General features: G+C 39.5%; 1 protein-coding gene across 1 annotated transcript in view; it reads right to left on the bottom strand.

Moving 5' to 3' along the window:
- Positions 1–20,773, bottom strand: part of ARIH1 (ariadne RBR E3 ubiquitin protein ligase 1) — a 114,274-nt gene that overhangs the window by 78,130 nt on the left and 15,371 nt on the right. Inside the window, exon 3 of the mRNA XM_021706058.1 lies at positions 1,598–1,665. Coding sequence (XP_021561733.1) covers positions 1,598–1,665 — 68 coding nt within the window. The remainder of the gene's footprint in view (positions 1–1,597; positions 1,666–20,773) is intronic.

The raw sequence follows: 20,773 nt of genomic DNA, 5'->3' as shown, positions 1-20,773 counted from the left end.
TGGTTCAAGCCTGTGATCCCAGCACTTTGGGAGGCCGAAGAGGGAGCACTGCCTGAGCTCTGGGGTTCAAGACCAGCCGGGGCAACATGATGAGACCTCATCTCTACAATAAATCACAAAGTAAGCCAGGTGTGGTAGCGTGCACCTGTGGTTCCAGCTACTTGGAAGGCTGAGGCAGAGGGATTACCTGAACCCAGCAGGTTGAGGCTGCAGTGGCCATTAGCATGCCACTGCACTCCAGCCTAGGCAGCAGAGAGACTGACTCAAAAAAAAAAAAGCATAAGGATAAGCACTGGAGTTCAACAAACCTGTGTTTGAGTGTTTAACTCCTTGTGTTACCAAACTAGACAAATAACTTAAGCTCCAAATGTTAATTCCCACATGAATTAAATGGGGAAAATAGAGTCTAGCCTCATAAAGCTATCAGGAGGATAAAATAAAATACCAGACATGGAAGACTCAATAATTAATAGCTATTATGATTATTAAATTGTAGTTGGTGTGTGAAATGGGGTAATAGTCTTGGTATTATTTAATAGCTGTTTTATAAAGTACTCTCTGAATTTTAAAATCAAATGGGAAATATTTTCCACTTATTTCTCACAATATTTGAGTTCTCAGTTCCCAACAACTAGCTTCAATTTTTAAATTAAAATTAGGATTGACAGGGCACAGTGGCTCGATCGTATAATTCTAGAGCTTATACGGGAGAATCACTTGAGGCCAGAAGTTTTAGAACAGTCTGGGCAACACAGCAAGACTCTGTCTCCACAAAAAATTAAAAATTAGCAGGGCGCAGTGGTGCATGACTGTAGTCCCAACTACTTGGGAGGCTGAGGTGAGAAGATTGCTGGAGCCCAGGTGTTTGAAGGTACAGTGAGCTATGTTTGTGCCACTATACTCCATCATAAGTGACAGAGCAAGAGCCTGTCTCTAAAAAATAATAAATGAGATTAGAATCACTAATGGAATAAATATAGGTTGCCACCCTACTACTACAAGTGCTCCAAATTCCAAACTAAAGAACAGAAAAAGATTAAGACTGGCATTAATACTGTCATTCTCCAGTCCCAGTAATTTCTTCTCTTTTAGAACTAAAACAATTTTCAGAGAGAAAACATTAAAAAGTACCTAATGAAATAGAATCCTGTTCTAAAACTTGGGAACCCGTCCAATCAGTTGGACTGTTGACTAGGAAAGCCTAAATAACTTCTCAATTTTGCTTTTACCAAATAAATGTCATTAATATACCTAACACAGACTTAAAGATTTGTGAGCAATATAGCTGTTTAAATAATTAAAGGAAGATCTTATTCATGTCCTCTAAGAACATATCAAGTATTTTTAGTTCCTGGTATTCAAGAGTATATAGGTAGAAAAAAATTGAAGCAAGATCCCCTACACTCAAATAAATAAGAAACATTAAGCTTGAATTCCCTAACACTACATTTACTGCAAAATTTACAGATGGGGAATGCAAGAAATAAAGCAGTTACTGGCTGCACATTAGTCTATCCAAATACTGACATATTAATTCTTGCTTCTTTTACATTCAATTCAACAGGTTTCTTTGTTACTTCTAAGTATAGTTCCTTACCTTTCCATTAGCTTCTCTTTATCCCAATTGAAGTGGCTAAGGAGTATTCTTGTAATAGTTGCTGGATTCTAAAGGAGGGGAAAAAAAGTCATTTTAATGTACTAGTACTTCATTGACATTTAGTGAATTCCTAAGTTGAATTTAAATTTCCACATTACTCCACCCAAATTCCTATTACTAGTATATTTCTTATTCCCCTAAAAAAAAAATTATAAGATCAAAATTACTTAAAAATAGTTTGTAAACTACTGTGACTGGTCAAAAACTAAACTAAAATGAAAATGATTTACCGCACTAATATGCCAGGTTTCTTTAGGGCTCAAAATAGGCCAAAATGAAAATAAATTAAAAATTACTGTATTAAATCAGGCACTAATTTAAAATAATATTTTTGTAATTAAGATTTAACAGACTGCCACACAGCAGCACACTAAATGTGATCAATAAAATTTCTAACACCTAGCTGAGGACAATGGCATGCACCTGTAGTCACAGCAACTCAGAAAGCTGAGGTTGGAGAATCTTTTCAGTCTCCTCTGAGAAACATGACAAGAACGGATCTCTCAAAAAAAAACAAAAAAAAAAAAAATTCTAACATCTTATCCACTGAATAGTTCCAGTAAGTCCAAACCATTTTTAAGTCAGAGGGTACTTCAGAAACATTTAACCAGAATGACAAAAGAGTTGTACCACATAACAATTTATAGTGTGATCTTAGGTTGCTATCTCAAGTAGAAAAGTTAACACTATGAAGTAAAAACCAAAGGTTTACTGGCCTATCATTCACTGCTGTCACAAATACCTCCATTTCCCATGAAACAAGTGAGTTCACTATTAAGATACAGAATGTTAACTTAAAATACAACAGCACAGTGACTTATGCCTATAATCCCAGCACCTTGGGAGGCCACCAATCTACAACAGTTAAGATGTGAAAAGAAACCTAGTAACTGTTACTAAATTATGTTTACCTGTATAGACTATATACATAATGTCATCTTCAGCTCTTTCTTAGAAATGTGATGCCAGCACTTTGGGAGGCTGAGGTGAGAGGACTGCCTGAGCTCATGGATTCGAGACCAGCCAGGGCAACTTAGCAAGACCTCATCTCTAAAATAAATCAAAAAATTAGCCAGGCATGATGGCATTGTGCTATAGTTCCATCTACTTGGAAGGTTGAGACAGAAGGATTCAGAGTCCTGCAGCATGGGCAACAGAGTGAGACTGTAACAAAAAAAAAAAGAAAAAGAAAGAAATGCAATTTAAGTGGGGTGTAGTGACTCACACTCTGTAATCCCAGCACTCTGGGAGGTGGAGATGAGAGGATTGCCTGAACTCAGGGGTTCAAGACCAACCTGAGCAACATGGTGAGACATCATCTCTACAACAAAATTTTTAAAAATTAGCTAGGTACAGTGGCTCATGCCTGTAATCCCAGCACTTTGGGAGGCCAAGAAGAGAGGACTGTCTGAGTCCTTGTGTTCAAGACCAGCCTGAGCAACATGGTGAGACCTCATCTCTACAATAAATCAAAAAATTAGCCGGGCGTGGTGGCGCTCACCCGTGGTTCCAGGTACCTGAAAGGCGGAGGCAGAAGGATCGCCTGAGCCCAGCAGGTTGAGGCTGCGGTGGCGTGAGCGTATCACTGCACTCCAGCCTGAGAAACAGAGTGAGACTTCCACTCAAAAAAAAGGAAAAAAGAAAAAGAAAAAAAAGATATGTGATTTAGAACATTTTTTAAACATTTAGAACATCTTGGACACTGGTGATAGGTTTTCACAACAGAATCTGCCTATAACTGAAAAAGTCACTAGACTTAGCCATATGCAAAATAACGGCAATAATCCTATCAATTGAGACTTGAGTCTAGTAGTATTAACTAGAAGTGTGCAACTCTCATGTGACTTCATGGCATCCAGTATGCTATATTCTCTACCACCAGACAGAAACCTTGAGGAAAAATATTTCAGGAATTGTTAAAAAGTCTCAACTTACAAACTGAAAAAAAGGGAGGGGAGGGGGAATGACTTGATGTTGCTAGTGCCAAACACTGGTTCCAGTCAGACATTCCCAAACCTGTAACTGGTTTATCAAGAGTATCTATGAGCCAAGCATGATGGCTCACACCTGTAATCCCAGCTTTAAGAGGTGGAGGCCAGAGGACTGCTTGAATCCAAGAGTTCCAGACCAGTCTGGGTAACATAAAGAAACCGCATCTCTACAAAATTTTTTTTTGAGTTGGAGTCTCACTCTGTCACCCAGGCTGAAGTGCAGTGGCACACTCATGGCCACCACAGCCTCAACTTGCTGGGCTCAGGAGATTTTTCCGCCTCAGCCTTCCAAGTAGCTGGAACTACAGACACGTGCCACCATGCCTGGCTAATTTTTAAAATTTATTGTAGAGATGAGGTCTTGCCAAGTTGCCCAGACTGGTCTCGAACCCGTGGGTTCAGGCAATCCTCTCACCTTGGCCTCCCAAAGTGCTGGTATTACAGACATGAGCCGCTGTACCTGGCCTTATAAAAAAATTTTAAAAACTACAAGTGTGGTGGCATCCACCTGTAGCCCCAACTACTTGGGAGGGTGACACAAGGGAATCACTTGAACCCGGGAGTTGGAGGCTACAGTGAACCATGATCATGACACTGCATTCCAGCCTATGTTACAGAGTGAGACTCTGACTCCAAAAAAACAAAACAAAACAAAAAAACCTATGGAAATTTTTATGTTTAAACACAGATTCTTAGCAATCCATCCCCTCCATATTTTTATTTTACAGGCTTAAGGCAGGGTGTGTCCCTGATGTGTTCAAGGTCATGTCAGGTATGTCAGGTTTGACATTAAAACTAAGAGTACTCCATGCTTCTGGCTAGGAGAATAAAGAAAAGGTCCCTTAAGAGCATGGGAGAAATCAGAGAAGATATATCATACAAATACTAATCATATGAAAACTACAGTGACTATATTTCCATCAAACAAAGTAAACTTCAGGACAAAGTAAACTTCAGGACAAGGAAGATTACTAATGATAAAGAGAAACCTCACTATTCAATACACTAAGAAGACATAACATTTGGCAGGGCTCGGTGGCTCAGCCTGTAATCCCAGCACTTTAGGAGGCCAAGGCAAGAGGACTGTCTGAGTCCAAGGGTTCAAGACCCACCCGAGCAACTTGGTGAGACCTCGTCTCTACAATAAATAAAAAATTAGCTGGGCATAGTAGCACGCGCCTGTAGTTCCAGCTACTTGGAAGGCTGAGGCAAAAGGATCGCCAAAGCCCAGCAGGTTGAGGCTATGGCAGCTGGGAGCGTGCCACTGCCCTCCAGTCTGGGTGACAGAGTGAGACTCCAACTAAAAAAAAAAACCCCAAAAACAAAGACATCATCCTAAATCCCACTAACAACAAAACTTCAAAATAAAGTAGATGACTATGTCTGACTATACAGAAAATACCATGGATCTTCAAAAAAGTTTCTAGAACTAAGTTTAGCAATGTCTAGAATACAAGGCCAATATCAGCTGTATCTTTACGTACTAGCAATGAATAACTAAACTTTTCTAAAAACAAAGTATCACAGACAACAGCACCAAAATATGAAATATTTAGGTATAAATTTAACTAAATATTTGAAGAATCTATATGCTGAAAAGTACAAAATGCTTATAAAAAATAAAATATGACCTAAATAACAGAGGGGTGCACCATCTACATGGACTGTGAGGCAACACAGTTAAAATTTAATTCTTCCCAAACTGACCAATAGAGTCCACTTGATGCCAATCAAAATCCCAGGGTTTGCTGGACATGGTGGCTCACACCTGTAATCCCAGCACTTTGGGAGGTAGAGGTAAGAGGATTTCCTGAGCCCATGGGTTCGAGGCCAACCTGGGCAACATGACAAGACCTTGTCTCCACAATAAATAAATAAAAAATAAGCCAGGCATTGTGGCGCACGTGTGTAGTTCAAGCTGAGGCAGAAGGATCATGTGAGCCCAGCAGGTCGAGGCTGCAGTGGCCGTGAGTTTGCCACTGCACTCCAGCCTAGACGAGAGAATGAGACTCGGACTCAAAGAAAACAGACAGACAAAAAAAAAAAAAAAAAACCCCAGGATTTTAAAAATAGCTATCAAAGTGATTTCAAAATATATATGTAATAGCAAGAAAACGAGAATGGCCAAATTTTGAAAAAAATCTAAAAAGGAACATTATCTGCTTTTATAGTACTAGCAAAAGGATAGATACACAGATCAAATGAATAGGAGACCAGAAATAGATCCATGTAAATATGACAAACTGATTTTTTTTTTTTTTTTTTTTTTGAGTTGGAGTCTCTCTCTCTGTCCCCCAGACTGGAGTGCAGTGGCCGCTCCCGGCCACTGCAGCCTCGACCTGCTAGGCTCTGGCGATCTTTCTGCCTCAGCCTTCCAAGTAGCCGCAATTACAGACCTGTGCTACCATGCCCGGCTGATTTTTTGATTTATTGTAGAGATGAGGTCTCGCTGCCCAGGCGGGTCTCGAACCCGCGGGCTCAGTCAATTCACTCACCTCAGCCTCCCAAAGGCGCGGGATTACAGGCTGAGCCACCAAGCCGGCTGATTTTTTTTTTTTTCTCATTTTTTTACAAAAGTGATAATGTCCTGGTTTTTCTTCAGAATGACTGGATTGTTTGCATTTACAAAAGTGACAAAACAATTCAATGTGGGGAGAAAAAAAACCAGTCCTTTCAACAAACAGTACTACAATAATTAAGACATTCATATTTTAAAACTCTACTTTAACCACACCTCTCCCTTTTTATACAAAATTCATAATGAATTAGACTCAAATGTGAATCAGACTATAAAACTTCTTGGAGAAAATCTGTGACTTTGGGTGAGGCAAATAGTTCTTAGATTAAGAATGAGAAGACTGGGAGAAAATATTTACAAGTTACATATCTGAAAAAGGACTTTATTCAGTACATTTTTAAAAATTTTCAAAACTTAACAGTAAGAAAACAAAAGGCCATGTCAAAATGAGTTTATATGATTCTATTTATATGACACAGTAGGAAAGGCAAAATTATAGGTTTCAAAGATGGGCACAACTGTAGTCCCAGCTACTCAGGAAACTAAAAAGCAGGGGGACTGCCTGAGCTCAGGAGTTCAAGGCTATAATGCACTATGTTTGTGCCTGTGAGTAGTCACTGCACGCCAGCCTGCGAGACACAGTGAGACGCAGTTTCTCTTTTAAAAAGAGGAGTGGAGGATAGTGCATAAATTCATGGTTGCCAGAGATTAAGGTGGGAAGAATTTGAATATGAAGGGGAAGAAGGAAATTGGGGGGATGGTGGTGAGGGAACTGCTGTGTAAGTTGATTGTGGTGGTGTTTATACAACTCTAGGCATTTGTCAAAACTCATAGAATAGTATATGCCCTGATGTAAATTTTATCATATATAACTTAAGATATAAATTTAAAGTATAAAATCAATGTAACCTGCCCTGAAGCACCTATACTTGAGTTCTTTTTAAAAGAACAATGGGCCAGACTCGGGTGGCTCATGCCTGTAATCCCAGCACTTTGGGAGGCTGAGGTGGGAGGAATGCCTAAACCCATGGGTTTGAGACAGCCAGGGTAACCTGGTGAGACCTCATCTCTACAATAAATCAAAAAATTAGCCAAGCATGGTAGTACATGCCTGAAGTTCTAGTTACTTGGAAAGCTGAAGCAGAAGGATCACCTGAGCCCAGTGGGTCGATGCTGGGGTGGCCATGAGCTTACAATTGCACTCCAGCCTGAGACTAGTAAGATTTGAACACATGGAGAAAGCCTTTAAAATTTATGCTTATAGTTATCACTCCCTACAAGAAGTGGTCAAAGGAGAGAAATTCACCTAAGTGTACTACCAAAACTGATAGTTTAGTGGAAAGCCAAGTCAAGCTGTTGGTTAGAATAAAGAGTTCTTTATCTTTTTCTTACTGGTGTTCACCATTTTTAGAAGATATAAACAAACTGTACAAAATCAGTTTCAGCAAATCACTATAATTAGAACACTAATACTAGTAGCAGTACAGTCAACTTTTAGGACAATAAATCAACCTGAAATGTTACACCTTACCTATTTATAACTCTAAATCAAAATCACCCCTCTCGTCATCCCTCACCCCCAATTCTGGCTACATATCAGAAACTCCTGAGAAACTTTAAAACTACCAGTACTTGGGCTTACCCTCAGCAATTCTGACTCAGTTGTTGAGGGTGGGTTGTGAGTATATATATTTTCACCTGAAGTTTTAACTTTAAGTTTCCCATATACTAATATGCAGCCAAAATGGAGACTTACTGCTCTGAACAGTTTCCTCTCTAGGGGCTCTGAAAAAGCGTATCTGTAGAACTCCCATGAATGCAGTAGCATATCCTAGGCCCAGAAAGTATCTTTGAAAGTATCTCCAAAGTTTTGTTCTTGCATTTTTATTTATTTCATTTTTTATATTCTGTAGAGATGGGGTCTTACTAGTTGCCAGGGATGATTGCTTGAGGCCAGTTTGACACCAGTCCTAGTAACATAGTGAGACCTTATTTCTAAAAAACTTTTTTTAAATTTCCCAGGTGTGGTGGGATGCACTTGTAGTCCGAGTTACTGGAAAGGCTAATGTAGGAAGATATGTTGAGCCCAACAGGTCAAGGTTGCAAGTATTCTATGAACAGGTTCTATAACACAAAAGAGTAGATGGACAGCAAAAAATCTTTACCCCAATTAAGATACACAGAGGTCTCTAAAACCTAGCTCATTTATCTCAGAATTTAATCTGAAATAGCACCTCCATCCTAAAACTCAGTTTGAAGATTTTTCCCACATAAAAATGAGCTTGTATGTCAAGTGAGCTGCTGATGGTCCAAAATTAAGACTATTTTTAATAAGGTCTTCTTAAACACTATTAGAAATCCAAAAGCCATAAAGTCAAAAACATCTATATAATACTAAGAAATATTTGTAACACCCATAACAAAAGATAAATAAGCAAGCACACATACAAAAAGGCAAAATCTAACAAAAGTAATGTATAAATTCAATTTCCAGTGACTTAAAGGTAACATGTATTTTTAAAAGAATTTATAACTAAACACTAGTCATCAAACTTCCCAGTTCTGAATATTTATTTCTAAGCTACCTTCAAAAGGAAAGTAAAAAAGAAAGCAAAACTGTTAAAGATAATATTCCTGGGAAAGCTCGCCCTTGAAGATGCTGCCCAGAAGACTATTTCAGCAGGAATTCATTCTTTCACTCACTACTCATGGAAACTATTTTACAAAACAAAATTTAACACTGACAAGTACTGATTAGCTGTCAGCAATCCTGTAAATACATAACACAAAACTTGAAATTTTGCTCAAGTATACATCTGAATTACAAATGTAATTCTGATGTACCAAAACTTATTGAGTAATGCACCAGCCAATGATCCATCTTGTCACTGCTGTTCTTCACCTATCCTGGCACATGTATTTTAGAAAGGAAATTACTTCCTTCTATGTCAATCCAAATTGGGAGTCACAAGAATTTCACCTCTAGAAAATGTCAAGAGTTTAATCAGTGTTTTTAAAAAATATTTCTATAAACAGAAGGAAGGATGCCATCACTATGTATAATCATTTTACCTCTTCCATAAAAATTTAACTGGAAGGCTGGGCATGGTAGTTCACACCTGTAATCACACCACTTTGGGAGGCAGAGGCGGAAGACTGCTTGAGTCCAGGAGTTCCAGATCAGCCTGGGCAACAAAGCAAGACCTCATATTTACAAAAATTAAAAAAAAAAAAAAAAAAAGCTGGACATGGTGAAAAATAAATCAGACACGCACCTGTAGTCCCAGCTACCTGGGAGGCTGAGAGGTCAAGGCTGTGATGATCTGTGATTGTGCCACTGTACTACAGCTTGGGCAACACAAAGTGAGACCCTGACCCAAAAAAATAAATAAATAAAATTTCAGTTGCAAACCGAAAGGGATGAGTAATGGAAAGGATACATTTATAGAAACAATAAAGAGGTAAAACTTTCATTTTACACCAGAAAAACAAACTGAAGACTTTAAATAGCATTCTAAAATTTAGCACCAAGAGCCTAGTCAAGTCCTCTCCGACATACATAACAACCCTGGTTTTAAACTTTTTTTTTTGAGTCAGGGTCTCACTCTGTCACCCAGGCTGGAGTGTAGAGTACAGTGGATTAATCATGGCTCACCACAGCCTTAATTCCTGGGCTCAGGTGATCCTTCCACCTCAGCCTCCTGAGTAGCTAGGACCACAGTCACATAACACTATGCCTGACTAATTTTTTTATTTTTATTTTTTGTGGAGATGAGGTCTTGCTATGTTGCCCAGCCCGGTCTCCAACTCCTGGACTCCAGCAATCCTCCCATCTCAGCCTCCCAAAGTGCTAAGATCACACACATGAGCTACCATGACTGGTCTCAAATACTTCCTGATAATAAATGTTAACAGTATTTGAAGCAATACTTTCTCAAATCCTATCTTTTTATTTTATTGATTTTTTGAGTTGGAGTCTCACTCCGTTGCCCAGGCTGGAGTGCAGTGACACACTCACAGCCACCCCAGCCCTCCAAGTAGCTGGAAATACAGGCACACTCTACCACACCCGGCTAAGTTTTTATTTATTGTACAGACGCGTTCTCGCCAAGTTGCCCAGGCTGGTCTCAAACCCCGGCCTCAGGCAATCCACTCACCTAGGCCTCCTAAAGTACTGGGATTACAGGATGAGCCACTGAGCCTGGACTTTTTACTGAATTCTTCCTTCTCATCATAGCAACTCAAAACACCTACTGATAAGTGGTAGGACGCTGATTAGCACTTCACTGACTACTTCTTACTTATTCATATCCTATGTATATACAGCACATAACATATTGTTCAATAACATAAACATAAGATTATTTGAAAACCACAGCGCGGCTTTTATTTTAGAAGAGTATAAGGGTTTTATTTAAGTAAATTTGTTCCTTATATACTGTTTTCTAAGAAAAACCCTATTTCTTTAAAAAGTCATTGTAGATTTCTCTTTTTAAGTTGGAATCTCACTCTGTCACCCAGGCTGGAGTGCAGTAGCACATTCACAGCCACTGCAACCTCGACCTGTTGGGCCCAGGCAATCCTTCTGCCTCAGCCTTCCATGTAGCTAGAACTACAGGCACGTGCCACCATGCCCAGCAAGTTTTTTGATTTACTGGAGAGATCAGGTCTTGCCAAGTTGCCCATACTGATCTTGAATCCCTGGCATTAGGCAATCCTTTTGCCTCAGCCTCCCAAAATGCTGGGATTACAGGCGTGAGCCACCGCACCTGGCTATAGACTTATTTAAAGCTCATAAAATAGTCATAAAAACAAATGATTTTGAATTAGACACAAATGTGTCCTTCTATCCTTTAAGACAAGTTTTATAACCACAGCCCATGTAAACCTCCAGTACATTCTCTTGCCAGTTATTCTAAAAACACACAGCTCAATAATGAAGAATCATGACAAGTGAACACATGGCATGTACAACTGGAATCTACCTCCCTTCATGAAGGCTTACAGTGAACACTTGGTCTACATAAATTTGCTGAGAAAATTTTAAAGAATAAAGGTATTACTAAATGTAGACCTCCAGGACTGAATTAAATCACTGCTTTAAATATTTAATATACACAATAGTTTTAAAAGTTAACGGTGCCAGGTATTCCAGCATTTTGGAAGGTCAAGAGAAGAAGACAGCATCAGCCCAGGAGTTTAAGACCAGCTTGGGCAACATAGGGAGACCTTGCCTCTAAAAAAAAATTAGCCAGGTTGGTCGCACGCACCTATAGTCCCAGTTGGGAGGCTGGGACTCAGTGAGCCCTGATCTTGCCACTGTATTCCAACCTGGGCACCAGAATGAGACCTTAACTCAAACAAACAAACAAAAAACAAAATTTAAAACTACTGCAAGGTTTAACTATCTGTGCCAGACCTCACTCACTACTGATTTCGAATTCTCTAAGGTAACCATTTTAAAACTCTTAGCTGTCTTCTAATATTTCCTTTTAACCTTACCTCTTAATAATATGGTTATGCTTATTTTTCCATTTCAGATATAATCACCTTCCTGATATGAAAGATAAGGATTTAGTATTGCTACATGCACTTCTCAGTCTTTCTTACATAATTTATTGCCATTTTTAATTATATCCATTGTTTTTTAACATTCAACTAACAGGAATTACAAAAGGAAGGAGACAGAAGGAAATTACCAAAGCAGTAATAGGAGCTACTTCCCCAAAGCTTTAAAAGGACACAAATCTTTCAGTCAAGGGTCCACCAGAGGCCCAGCACAATGAATAAAAAAAAGTCACACTTATACATCTCTTCAGAACACCACAGATATTCAAGAGAAAAGGCTTAAACTTTTAAAAAATTTTAAAAGTCACAAAGAAATGAGAACCAGACTGGTATCAGACTTATCAGCAATTGTGAAAGCAGAAGGCAATGTCTTTCAGAAGGATTCCAATTCCATTTAGTCAATCTAGGAATCCAATTTGAAGGAAAATTAACCTTATTATCAGGGCCACAATAAGTAATAACCCTAAGAAAACTTTTGTGGGAGTTAAGGATGTATTTCAGCAAAATGCAATTAAATAAAGAAAAAAACATAAATTTAAGAATTAGAGGCTCCAACACAGAAAAAAGGGCGATGGAAAGTCCATGGTGGAGAGCTATATGTAAGAGGCTTAGAGGGAGAGCAACCCTGATTAGAAGAGCAGAATGAAGGGCTCCAAAGAGCGCAAATAAATCCAAACGACCTTGACACCAAAGTACTATTCATAGGAGCGTATTGTTCTCCAGAGGATTTGACATTAGGCGTGTTAAAAACAAAAAAAGTAATAGTCATAATACACTACTTGAAATGTGACTGACTGATATTTATAAACCAAAAAAAGAAACATTCAGTGATGTCACTCTAAAAATCAAGCTGTGAGCAAATTAATAAGACTTGGTTATGATGAAAAGACAAAAGAATTCGGATAAAACAAAAGTATAGCTGGCATAAAATGGGATTCTCAGATATGGAGAAAGAATGGAAGAGGAGAAAGATAATGTCAAAAGATGATGAAAAAGAGACAGATAAAGCTGTAAGTATAATCATTACAAGACATAGTAACCGTTTTTTCATTTGTTACTACATGCATGTATTACTTTTTTTTTCTTTTAAATAACACATTGGAGAACAGAGTTACAATAATCATCATACATTAAGAACTCATGACCCGGCACAGTGGCTCAAGTCTATAATCCCAGCACTTTGGGAGGCTGAGGCAAGAGGATTGTGTGAGTCCGTGGGTTCGAGACCAGCCTGGGCCACATGGTGAGATCTCATCTCTACAATAAATCAGAAAATTAGTTGGGCATGGTAGCACACGCCTGTAGTTCCAGTTACTTGGGAGGCTGAGGCAGAAGAAACGCATGAGCCCAGCAGGTCAAGGCTGTGGTGGCTGGGAATGTGCCACTGCACTCCAGCCTGGGTGACAGAGTGAGACTTCAACTCAAAAAAAAAAAACTCATTAAGGTACAAAGGATATAAAAGGGCAATTCAGAGAAATGTAAAACAACCAGCTATTATCAGATTAATACAAATCTGAAGATTCTCAATAGTTGTCAGCAAGTGTGTAGAGAAAATGGTAGTTCACGCACTGCTGGTGTAAACTTTTATACCTTTTCAAAAATATTCTGCCTTATTTTTAAAAACTGTAAGGGCCGGGTATGGTGGCTCACACCTGTAATCCCAGCATTTTGAGAGGCAGAGAAGAGAGCATTCACTGAGCCTAGGGGTTCAAGACAAGCCCGGGCAACTTGGCAAGACTTCATCTCTATAACGAATAAATAATTAAAAAGTTAGTCAAGCGTAGTGGCGCATGCCTGTAGTTCCAGCTACTTGGAAGACTAAGGCAGAAGGATCGCCTGAGCCCAGCATGCCACTGTACTCCAGCATGGACAACAGAGTGAGAACTTCGACTCAAAACAAACAAACAAAAAACTATAAGGGAAGAAAAAGGAAGAAGAAATGCAATACAGAATGAATTATATGTCCAACAATAAAATCATAAACTGATATAACCATACTAGAAAATATCATACAACTGTTAATTCCATAATATACTGTCAAGGAAAAAGTGGCACCTTGCAGCATAAAGTGGAACTGGAACAGGAAGGAAGAAAGAGCACAAATATGACATTTTCCTTCTACAATAAAACATTTCTGTTGTAGGTTAAAGTTTACTGACACAAGAAACAAATCAATTTTTTTATTTTTTTATTTTTTTTTTGAGTTGGAGTCTCACTCTGACACCCAGACTGGAGTGCAGTGGCTGCTTCCAGCCACCGCAGCCTCGACCTGCTGGGTTCCAGCGATCCTTCCGCCTCAGCCTTCCAAGTAGCTGGAACTACAGGCGCGCACAACCATGCTCGGCTAATTTTTGATTTTTATTGTGGAGATGAGGTCTCGCGAAGTTGCCCAGGCGGGTCTCGAACCCGCGGGCTCAGGCAATCCACTCACCTCAGCCTCCCAAAGGCGCGGGATTACAGCCTGAACCACTGAGCCCGGCTTAAGAAACAAATCTTTAAAGAAATCTTTCTGAGCGATTATTTAGAGATCTAGTCAAAAAGTTCACACCTTCCTTATTTCCTTATTAAGAATCCTTTTCAGCTGGGCTCGGTGGCTCAGCCTGTAATCCTGCACCTTGGGAGGCTGAGGTGAGTGGACTGCCTGAGCCCATGGGTTTGAGACCCACCTGGGCAACTTGGCGAGACCTCATCTCTACAGTAATGCAAAAAAATTAGTCGGGCGAGGTAGCGCACACCTGTAGTTCCAGCTACTTGGAAGGCTGAGGCGGAAGGATCGCCGGAGCCCAGCAGGTCGAGGCTGCGGTGGCTGGGAGCGGCCACTGCACGCCAGTCTGGGCGACAGAGTGAGACTCCAACTCAAAAAAAAAAAAGAATCCCTTTCTGGCCAGGCGTGGTGGCTCATGCCTGTGATCCCGGCACTATGGAAAGCATAGGCGAGAGGATTACCTGAGCCCAGGAGTTTGAGACCAGCCTGGGCTACATAGTGAGACCTCATCTCTACAATAAATCAAAAAATTAGCTGGGCATGGCGGCGCGCACCTGTAGTTCCAGCTACTTGGAAGGCTGAGGCAGAAGGACTGCCTGAGCCCAGCAGGTCAAAGCTGCGGTGGCCATGAGCATGCCACTGCACTCCAGCCTGGGCAATAGAGCGAGACTTCAACTAAAAAAAATTAAATTAAATTAAATTAAAAACAAATTAAAATAAAACATCTCTACTATGGTATATCATGAAAACTTCATTTTCTCACTCAATATAGTACATAGTTTATTAAAGTATTAACTACTAACACAGCCTTCGTAGGAGTCTCACTCTGTTGCCCAATTGGAATGCAGTGGCACACTCACTGCCACCGCAGCCTCGACCTGCTGAGTTTAGGCAATCCTTCCACCTCAGCCTTCCAAGTAGCTGGAACTACAGGCATGTACCACCATACCTGGCTAATTTTTTTACTTACTGAGGAGACGAGGGCTCACCATGTTGCCCAAGCTGGTCTCGAACCTGTGGGCTCAAGCAATCCTCTAGCCTCAGCCTCCCAAAGTGCTAGGATTACAGGCGTGAGCCACTGCACCCGGCTGATACTTAAGATCTTTAAGTGTTAAAGTCATTTTGAAAATTCATGCAATTTTCACCAAAGTCCAAATATAAATATAAACTTTTATCTGAATTTTGATATGGGAAGCTTTGGGAAACAATTTATTAACCCACTCAGAAAAGCATAGTCCCTTCCTTTTAGAAGCAAACAGCAAAAAAAATGATCCCTGTGCTGTGGGAGGCTGAAGTGGGAGGACAGTTTAACGTCAGGAGTTTAAGACCAGTCTGGGCAATATAGCGAGACCCTATTTCTACAAAAAAAAACAAAAAACAAAAAACTTTACCCTTCTACCCTAAATCTAGTATTTAGAGGGAAAAAAAAAAAAGAAATTGCTATAATTGCTATCATTTAACAAGTAAATGGATACCAATATTTAAGTAAATGGTATAAATATTTAAATAGAAATCCTTAAGCTTCCTTACAGAAGTCAGCTAAAGAAAAACTGAAAGACTTAGATTATTTTCATCAAAATATCCTAGAACCAGAAATATAAATAAATATTAACATAAAAGTATACACACACAGATCTATCTTTCCTGCCTCACCTCCCGCAGTTTACAAAACAGGATCCATCCTTTGTCAACATATTTTCTGAAAATCAACCAGGTCCATGGATCAAATTAAAACCCTTAATATTCTCCCTAATTATCTCTTCTATCATTCAGTATCTTACACAAAGATAATGGCAAATGCCATTTACTTTGTTGCCTAAGTGCCAAGTAGGCTTCTGATTTAAATAATAAAACTGTACCTTTAACAAGTATGTCAAAAATGTCATGTCAAAACAGGCTTTCCCATTAAGATTTACAGGATAAACAGTGTGCCCTTAATGCGGTACTTGTTGCCAATGTGTGTGGGGGTATGTGTAACGGTCCTTTAATGACTTGTCTTTGGAACGTTTCTGTCCTACCTTTGCTGCTGCAGCCCGCCTGTCCTTTGCATCACTGAATTCATACTTCTGGAAGTACCCAATATGCACTGTAACAGACAGATGGACAGATCAATGGGCCACAGCGGCAAAGGCCAGAGAGACAGACTTGTTAAAAATTTAAATCAAGGTATACAAAAGGGATGGGGAAGACCAGAAAAAACGCATCTATCTAAATTCTGTAGTAAAATACCTAAACTTGATGTTTGCAAACATCCCATATACATACCCAAATAAACTATTCTTGATTACATATTACTTCTTTCTTATAGGTAAAAATAGTGCCACGGCAACAGGCAAAAATAAACAAATTGTATTTTTAATACCACAGGCAGTTACAGCAGGCACTTTGGTAAGCAAACCAGCTTCTTCCAAAGACTGCTCTTTGACACACAACCTATCACATTCATAGAAGACCTTCTGTATCAAAATTAAAATGGTAATTAACACAAGCAGAAAATGTCTACGGTGACATTAAGGTCTGTGTGATTAGAGTATACTTGGAATCACTGAATAAAGTTCATATTTCCGCATTTTACCACTCAACATTTCTTTCTATATAAATGGTTGCAAACACCATATCCAGGGAAGACAACTTTGGGGGTTTAAAACAATATATAATAGTGTCACTTAGGCCAATTACCAAGCAACAGCAAGACACTTATATACAAAATTATCAACAATATATTTGAAAGCTACAGCTGGGCTCGGTGGCTCAGCCTGCAATCCCGCACCTTTGGGAGGCTGAGGTGAGTGGATTGCCTGAGCCTGCGTGTTCGAGACCCGCCTGGGTAACTTGGCGAGACCTCATCTCTGCAATAAATCAAAATGAGCCAGGTGTGGTAGTGCGCACCTGTAGTACCAGCTACTCGGAAGGCTGAGGCGGAAGGATTGCCGGAGCCCAGCAGTCGAGACTGCAGTGGCCGGGAGCAGCCACTGCACCCCAGTCTGGGGGGCAGAGTGAGGCTCCAACTCAAAAAGAAAAAAAAAAAACGAAAGCTACATACATAGAGTGTAGAGTCCTCCTGTAACTTCAAATCTATGCAAACAAGTCAGCCCCAACAGCCCACACCTGTAAACCTAGCACTTTGGGAGAGGACTGCTTAAGCCCAGGAGTTGAAGAGCAGCCTGGGCAACATAGCAAGACCTCATTCTCCATTAAAAAAAGTCAAAAAAAAAAGTTATGAGTGGTGGCACAAACCTGTAACCCTAGCTACCTGGGAGGCTGAGGTGGAAGGACTGTCTGAGCCTGGGAAGACAGAGACTGCAGTGAGCCATGATCATGCCACTGTACTCTAGCCTGGGTGACAGAGTGAGATTCAAATTCAAAAAAAATAAATAAAGGCCGTGCCTATAATCCCAGCACTTTGGGAAGCCGAGATGAGAGGACTGTCTGAGCCCACTGGTTCAAGACCAGCCTGGGCAACTTGGCGAGACCTCATCTCCACACTAAATGAAAAAAGAGCCAGGCATGGTGGCGCGTGCCTGTAGTTCCAGTCACTTGGAAGGCTGAGGCAGAAGGATTGACTGAGCCCAGCAGATCTAGGCTACAGTAGCCGTGAGTGTGCCACTGCACTCCAGCCTGGGCAACAGAGTGAGACTCTGACTCAAAAAATAAAATAAAATAAAATAAAAATAAATAATAAAACTATGCTAACAAGTATTCACATTTCAAAACCCTTCTAAAAACTATTTTTAAAAAAACAAACTTGGCCATTGCCTTGCTAAGTTATGGTGTGGCCATGTGCTCTTTGAGCTTTGGCCAGGCCATGTTTCTTAGCTTTGGCCCCCTCCCCTGCCTTGGGGAGGTGAACCTCCTCTTTCTCTCTCTAATTTACCTTTTAAACAAACTATATTTTCTAATCTAAAAAAAAAAAGTAAAAATAAAAATAAAACAAATCTAATGTCTTGAAAATTCTAGCTTAAGCCAGAATAAGTAACATACTTTAATAAAAATTTTTATCAGATATTACCCGAAATGCCTTTGTCTGATTTGACTGTACACAACTTTAATTTAATCTAATGTTTAATTTAATTCATTTTAATGTAATCGAGTATTTTATTTGCACACATCTAAAATAAAATAGATCCATGCTACACGTCTAAGGAAGTCTGAAGAAAAGACTTTCCTATATTATTCCCACAAGATCTAAGTCATTTATACATTTCTTACTATTCTAACCCATCAAAAACATGAGCAGGTAAAGAGACCTGATAGTCAAATGCAATAAGGAAAGCTATAAAAGATATGATGGACAAATGGGGAAAACTGGTGAGGTATATATATTAAATTTTTTTCTATAATGTCTTTATTGATGTAGTTTATATACTTAAAATTAATTCAAAGTGGTTCAGTGGTTTTGATTATATTCACAGAGTTATAACACAGTTGTGTCAACCATTAATTTTAGAACAGTTCATCACTCCAAAAAGAAACTCTAGGAGCTTCTGGATAGCTGAACACGGGGAGGTTCCTGGAGGGTGGCGCAGCCAGTTGAGGACATGGAAGCTCTGTGCTCCTTCCCCCATGACTCATCCTATGGCATCTCTTCTGTATTATTTGCAATATCCATTATCCTAAACTGGTAAACATAAAAAAGAAAAGAAACTCTAAATGCACCCAGCCTCTGACAATCACTGATCTACTTTCTGTCTCTATGGATTTAACTATCCTGGACATATCATATAAGCTGTACCACACAGTATGTGGCCTACTGTGACTGGTTAATTTTGCCAATTAATTTTACTTATCTAGAAAGGCCAACAAGCAGAGAGCTTGCCTTGGACACCAAATAGATCCGTTTTACGGAGGGAATGGAGATCAACTATTAACTATCAGCAGGTTAGTTAGGAAAGTGGCTTACAGCTTCAACTACATTATAATATTCATAATGAAACAGTTTATCAAAATTAAAAAACTGATAGTAATCACAGCTGATAAAAGGTAACCTGGAACTGAACTTAGTTCTATATAACACCAAAGACTTAATCACTATGTTATTTTGTTTCCTAATAAAATAATTCACCATTTCTCACTGATTCCACCTCCCTAATATCTTGAATGCTTCCCCTTCTCTCCACTGCAGCCTTGCTAACCTCACTCCTATTCTGGTCCAGATTATTCTAACAGATTACTCACTACTCTCTCAGTTTCCTAATCTCACCCTGTTCTTTTATAACCTATACTGCCAACACAGTGGTCTTTTAAACTCTAATTCTGTATTAATTCAAAAGTTTAAAGTTGATTCACATATTCCTAAAGTAAGTCCATCTCAGCATCACTACTATGCTAAAGGCTTTCACTAACTGATGACACTGCCTACCTGTCTAGCCCCAGCTCCTACCACTCTACTTCCCTATAATTTCAGTAATATTCAATCTCCTATTGTTCATTCAACAAACTGGACCTTCTTCTATTCCTCCCTTTCCTTTGTATGGAATGCCATCTCCAACCCCATCTGCCTAGTAAGTTTATTCATTTTTCAAAACCCGGCTTCTGACCCTACCAGGTTTGTCAGTCCTTTGCTGAAAATACCAATAATACGGTGTTCCATCTATGCCCTTATGCTTCTACTGTTAAATCTATCATTGTGTTGTAATTTACTTATACATGCCCCTCACAGAGTGGTCCAATATCTGTATTCCCCCTGCAAAGTGTAACAGCTAAGAAATATCAGTTGGTAAAACTGAGTACTCAACTTAAATACTGCTTCCAATTAAACTTAAGCATTGTTTTTAGGAACCCATTAACCTCAGAAACTCATAAAATAATAATGATATTTAGGATCTTATAAGAAGAATAAAAGTAGGGTTACAGTAAGGATGGAGGCTCTGCATTAAAGAAAAAATATTAAGATTAATACTGTTCATGACTGTGCATATATTTCCTTGGCTCAAATTCAACAAGTACGAGAGATTTTTTTTAAAAACTAAAATAAAAAAGAGTTGGTTCCTTTAAGAAGTCCTTAGTCCATGAGGGCACCTCATGAATGGGATAAGGTGACCCTATAAAAGGGCTTGCTGGTGGGAGTTCACATTGCTTGCCCTCTTGTCTTTGACATGAGGACACAGCATTCCTTTCCTTACCAGATAATGGAACCTGCCAGCATTTGGACTGACCTTGGACTTTCCAAACACCAGAACTGTAAGAAATAAATTTCTATGCTTTATTAAAAACAAATGAACAAAAAACTAAAATATCTCCCTGCTAATGGCAAACTATAAGTTATAAAATCCTTTGAAAAATTTATCATCAGGCCAGGCATGGTGGTTCATGCCTGTAAACCCAGCACTTTGGGGACAGAGGCCAGAGGACTGCCTGGGCCTAGGGGTTTGAGAACAGCCTGGCAAACTTGGCGAGACCTCATCTCTACAAGAAATTAAAAACTTAGCCAGGCACAGTGGTAAGCACCTGTAGTCCCAAATACTTGGAAGACTGGGGTGGAAGGATCACCTCAGATCTGCAGGTCGAGGTTGTGGTGGCTGTGATCATACCACTGCACTCCAGCCTAGACAACA

Source organism: Carlito syrichta, unplaced genomic scaffold (genome assembly GCF_000164805.1).
Source record: "Carlito syrichta isolate Samal-C Ts95f unplaced genomic scaffold, Tarsius_syrichta-2.0.1 Scaffold115619, whole genome shotgun sequence".
Taxonomy (NCBI): Eukaryota; Metazoa; Chordata; class Mammalia; order Primates; family Tarsiidae; genus Carlito; species Carlito syrichta.
The sequence above is the reverse complement of the archived record's forward strand: the minus strand, read 5'-3'. Positions and strand labels throughout refer to the sequence as shown.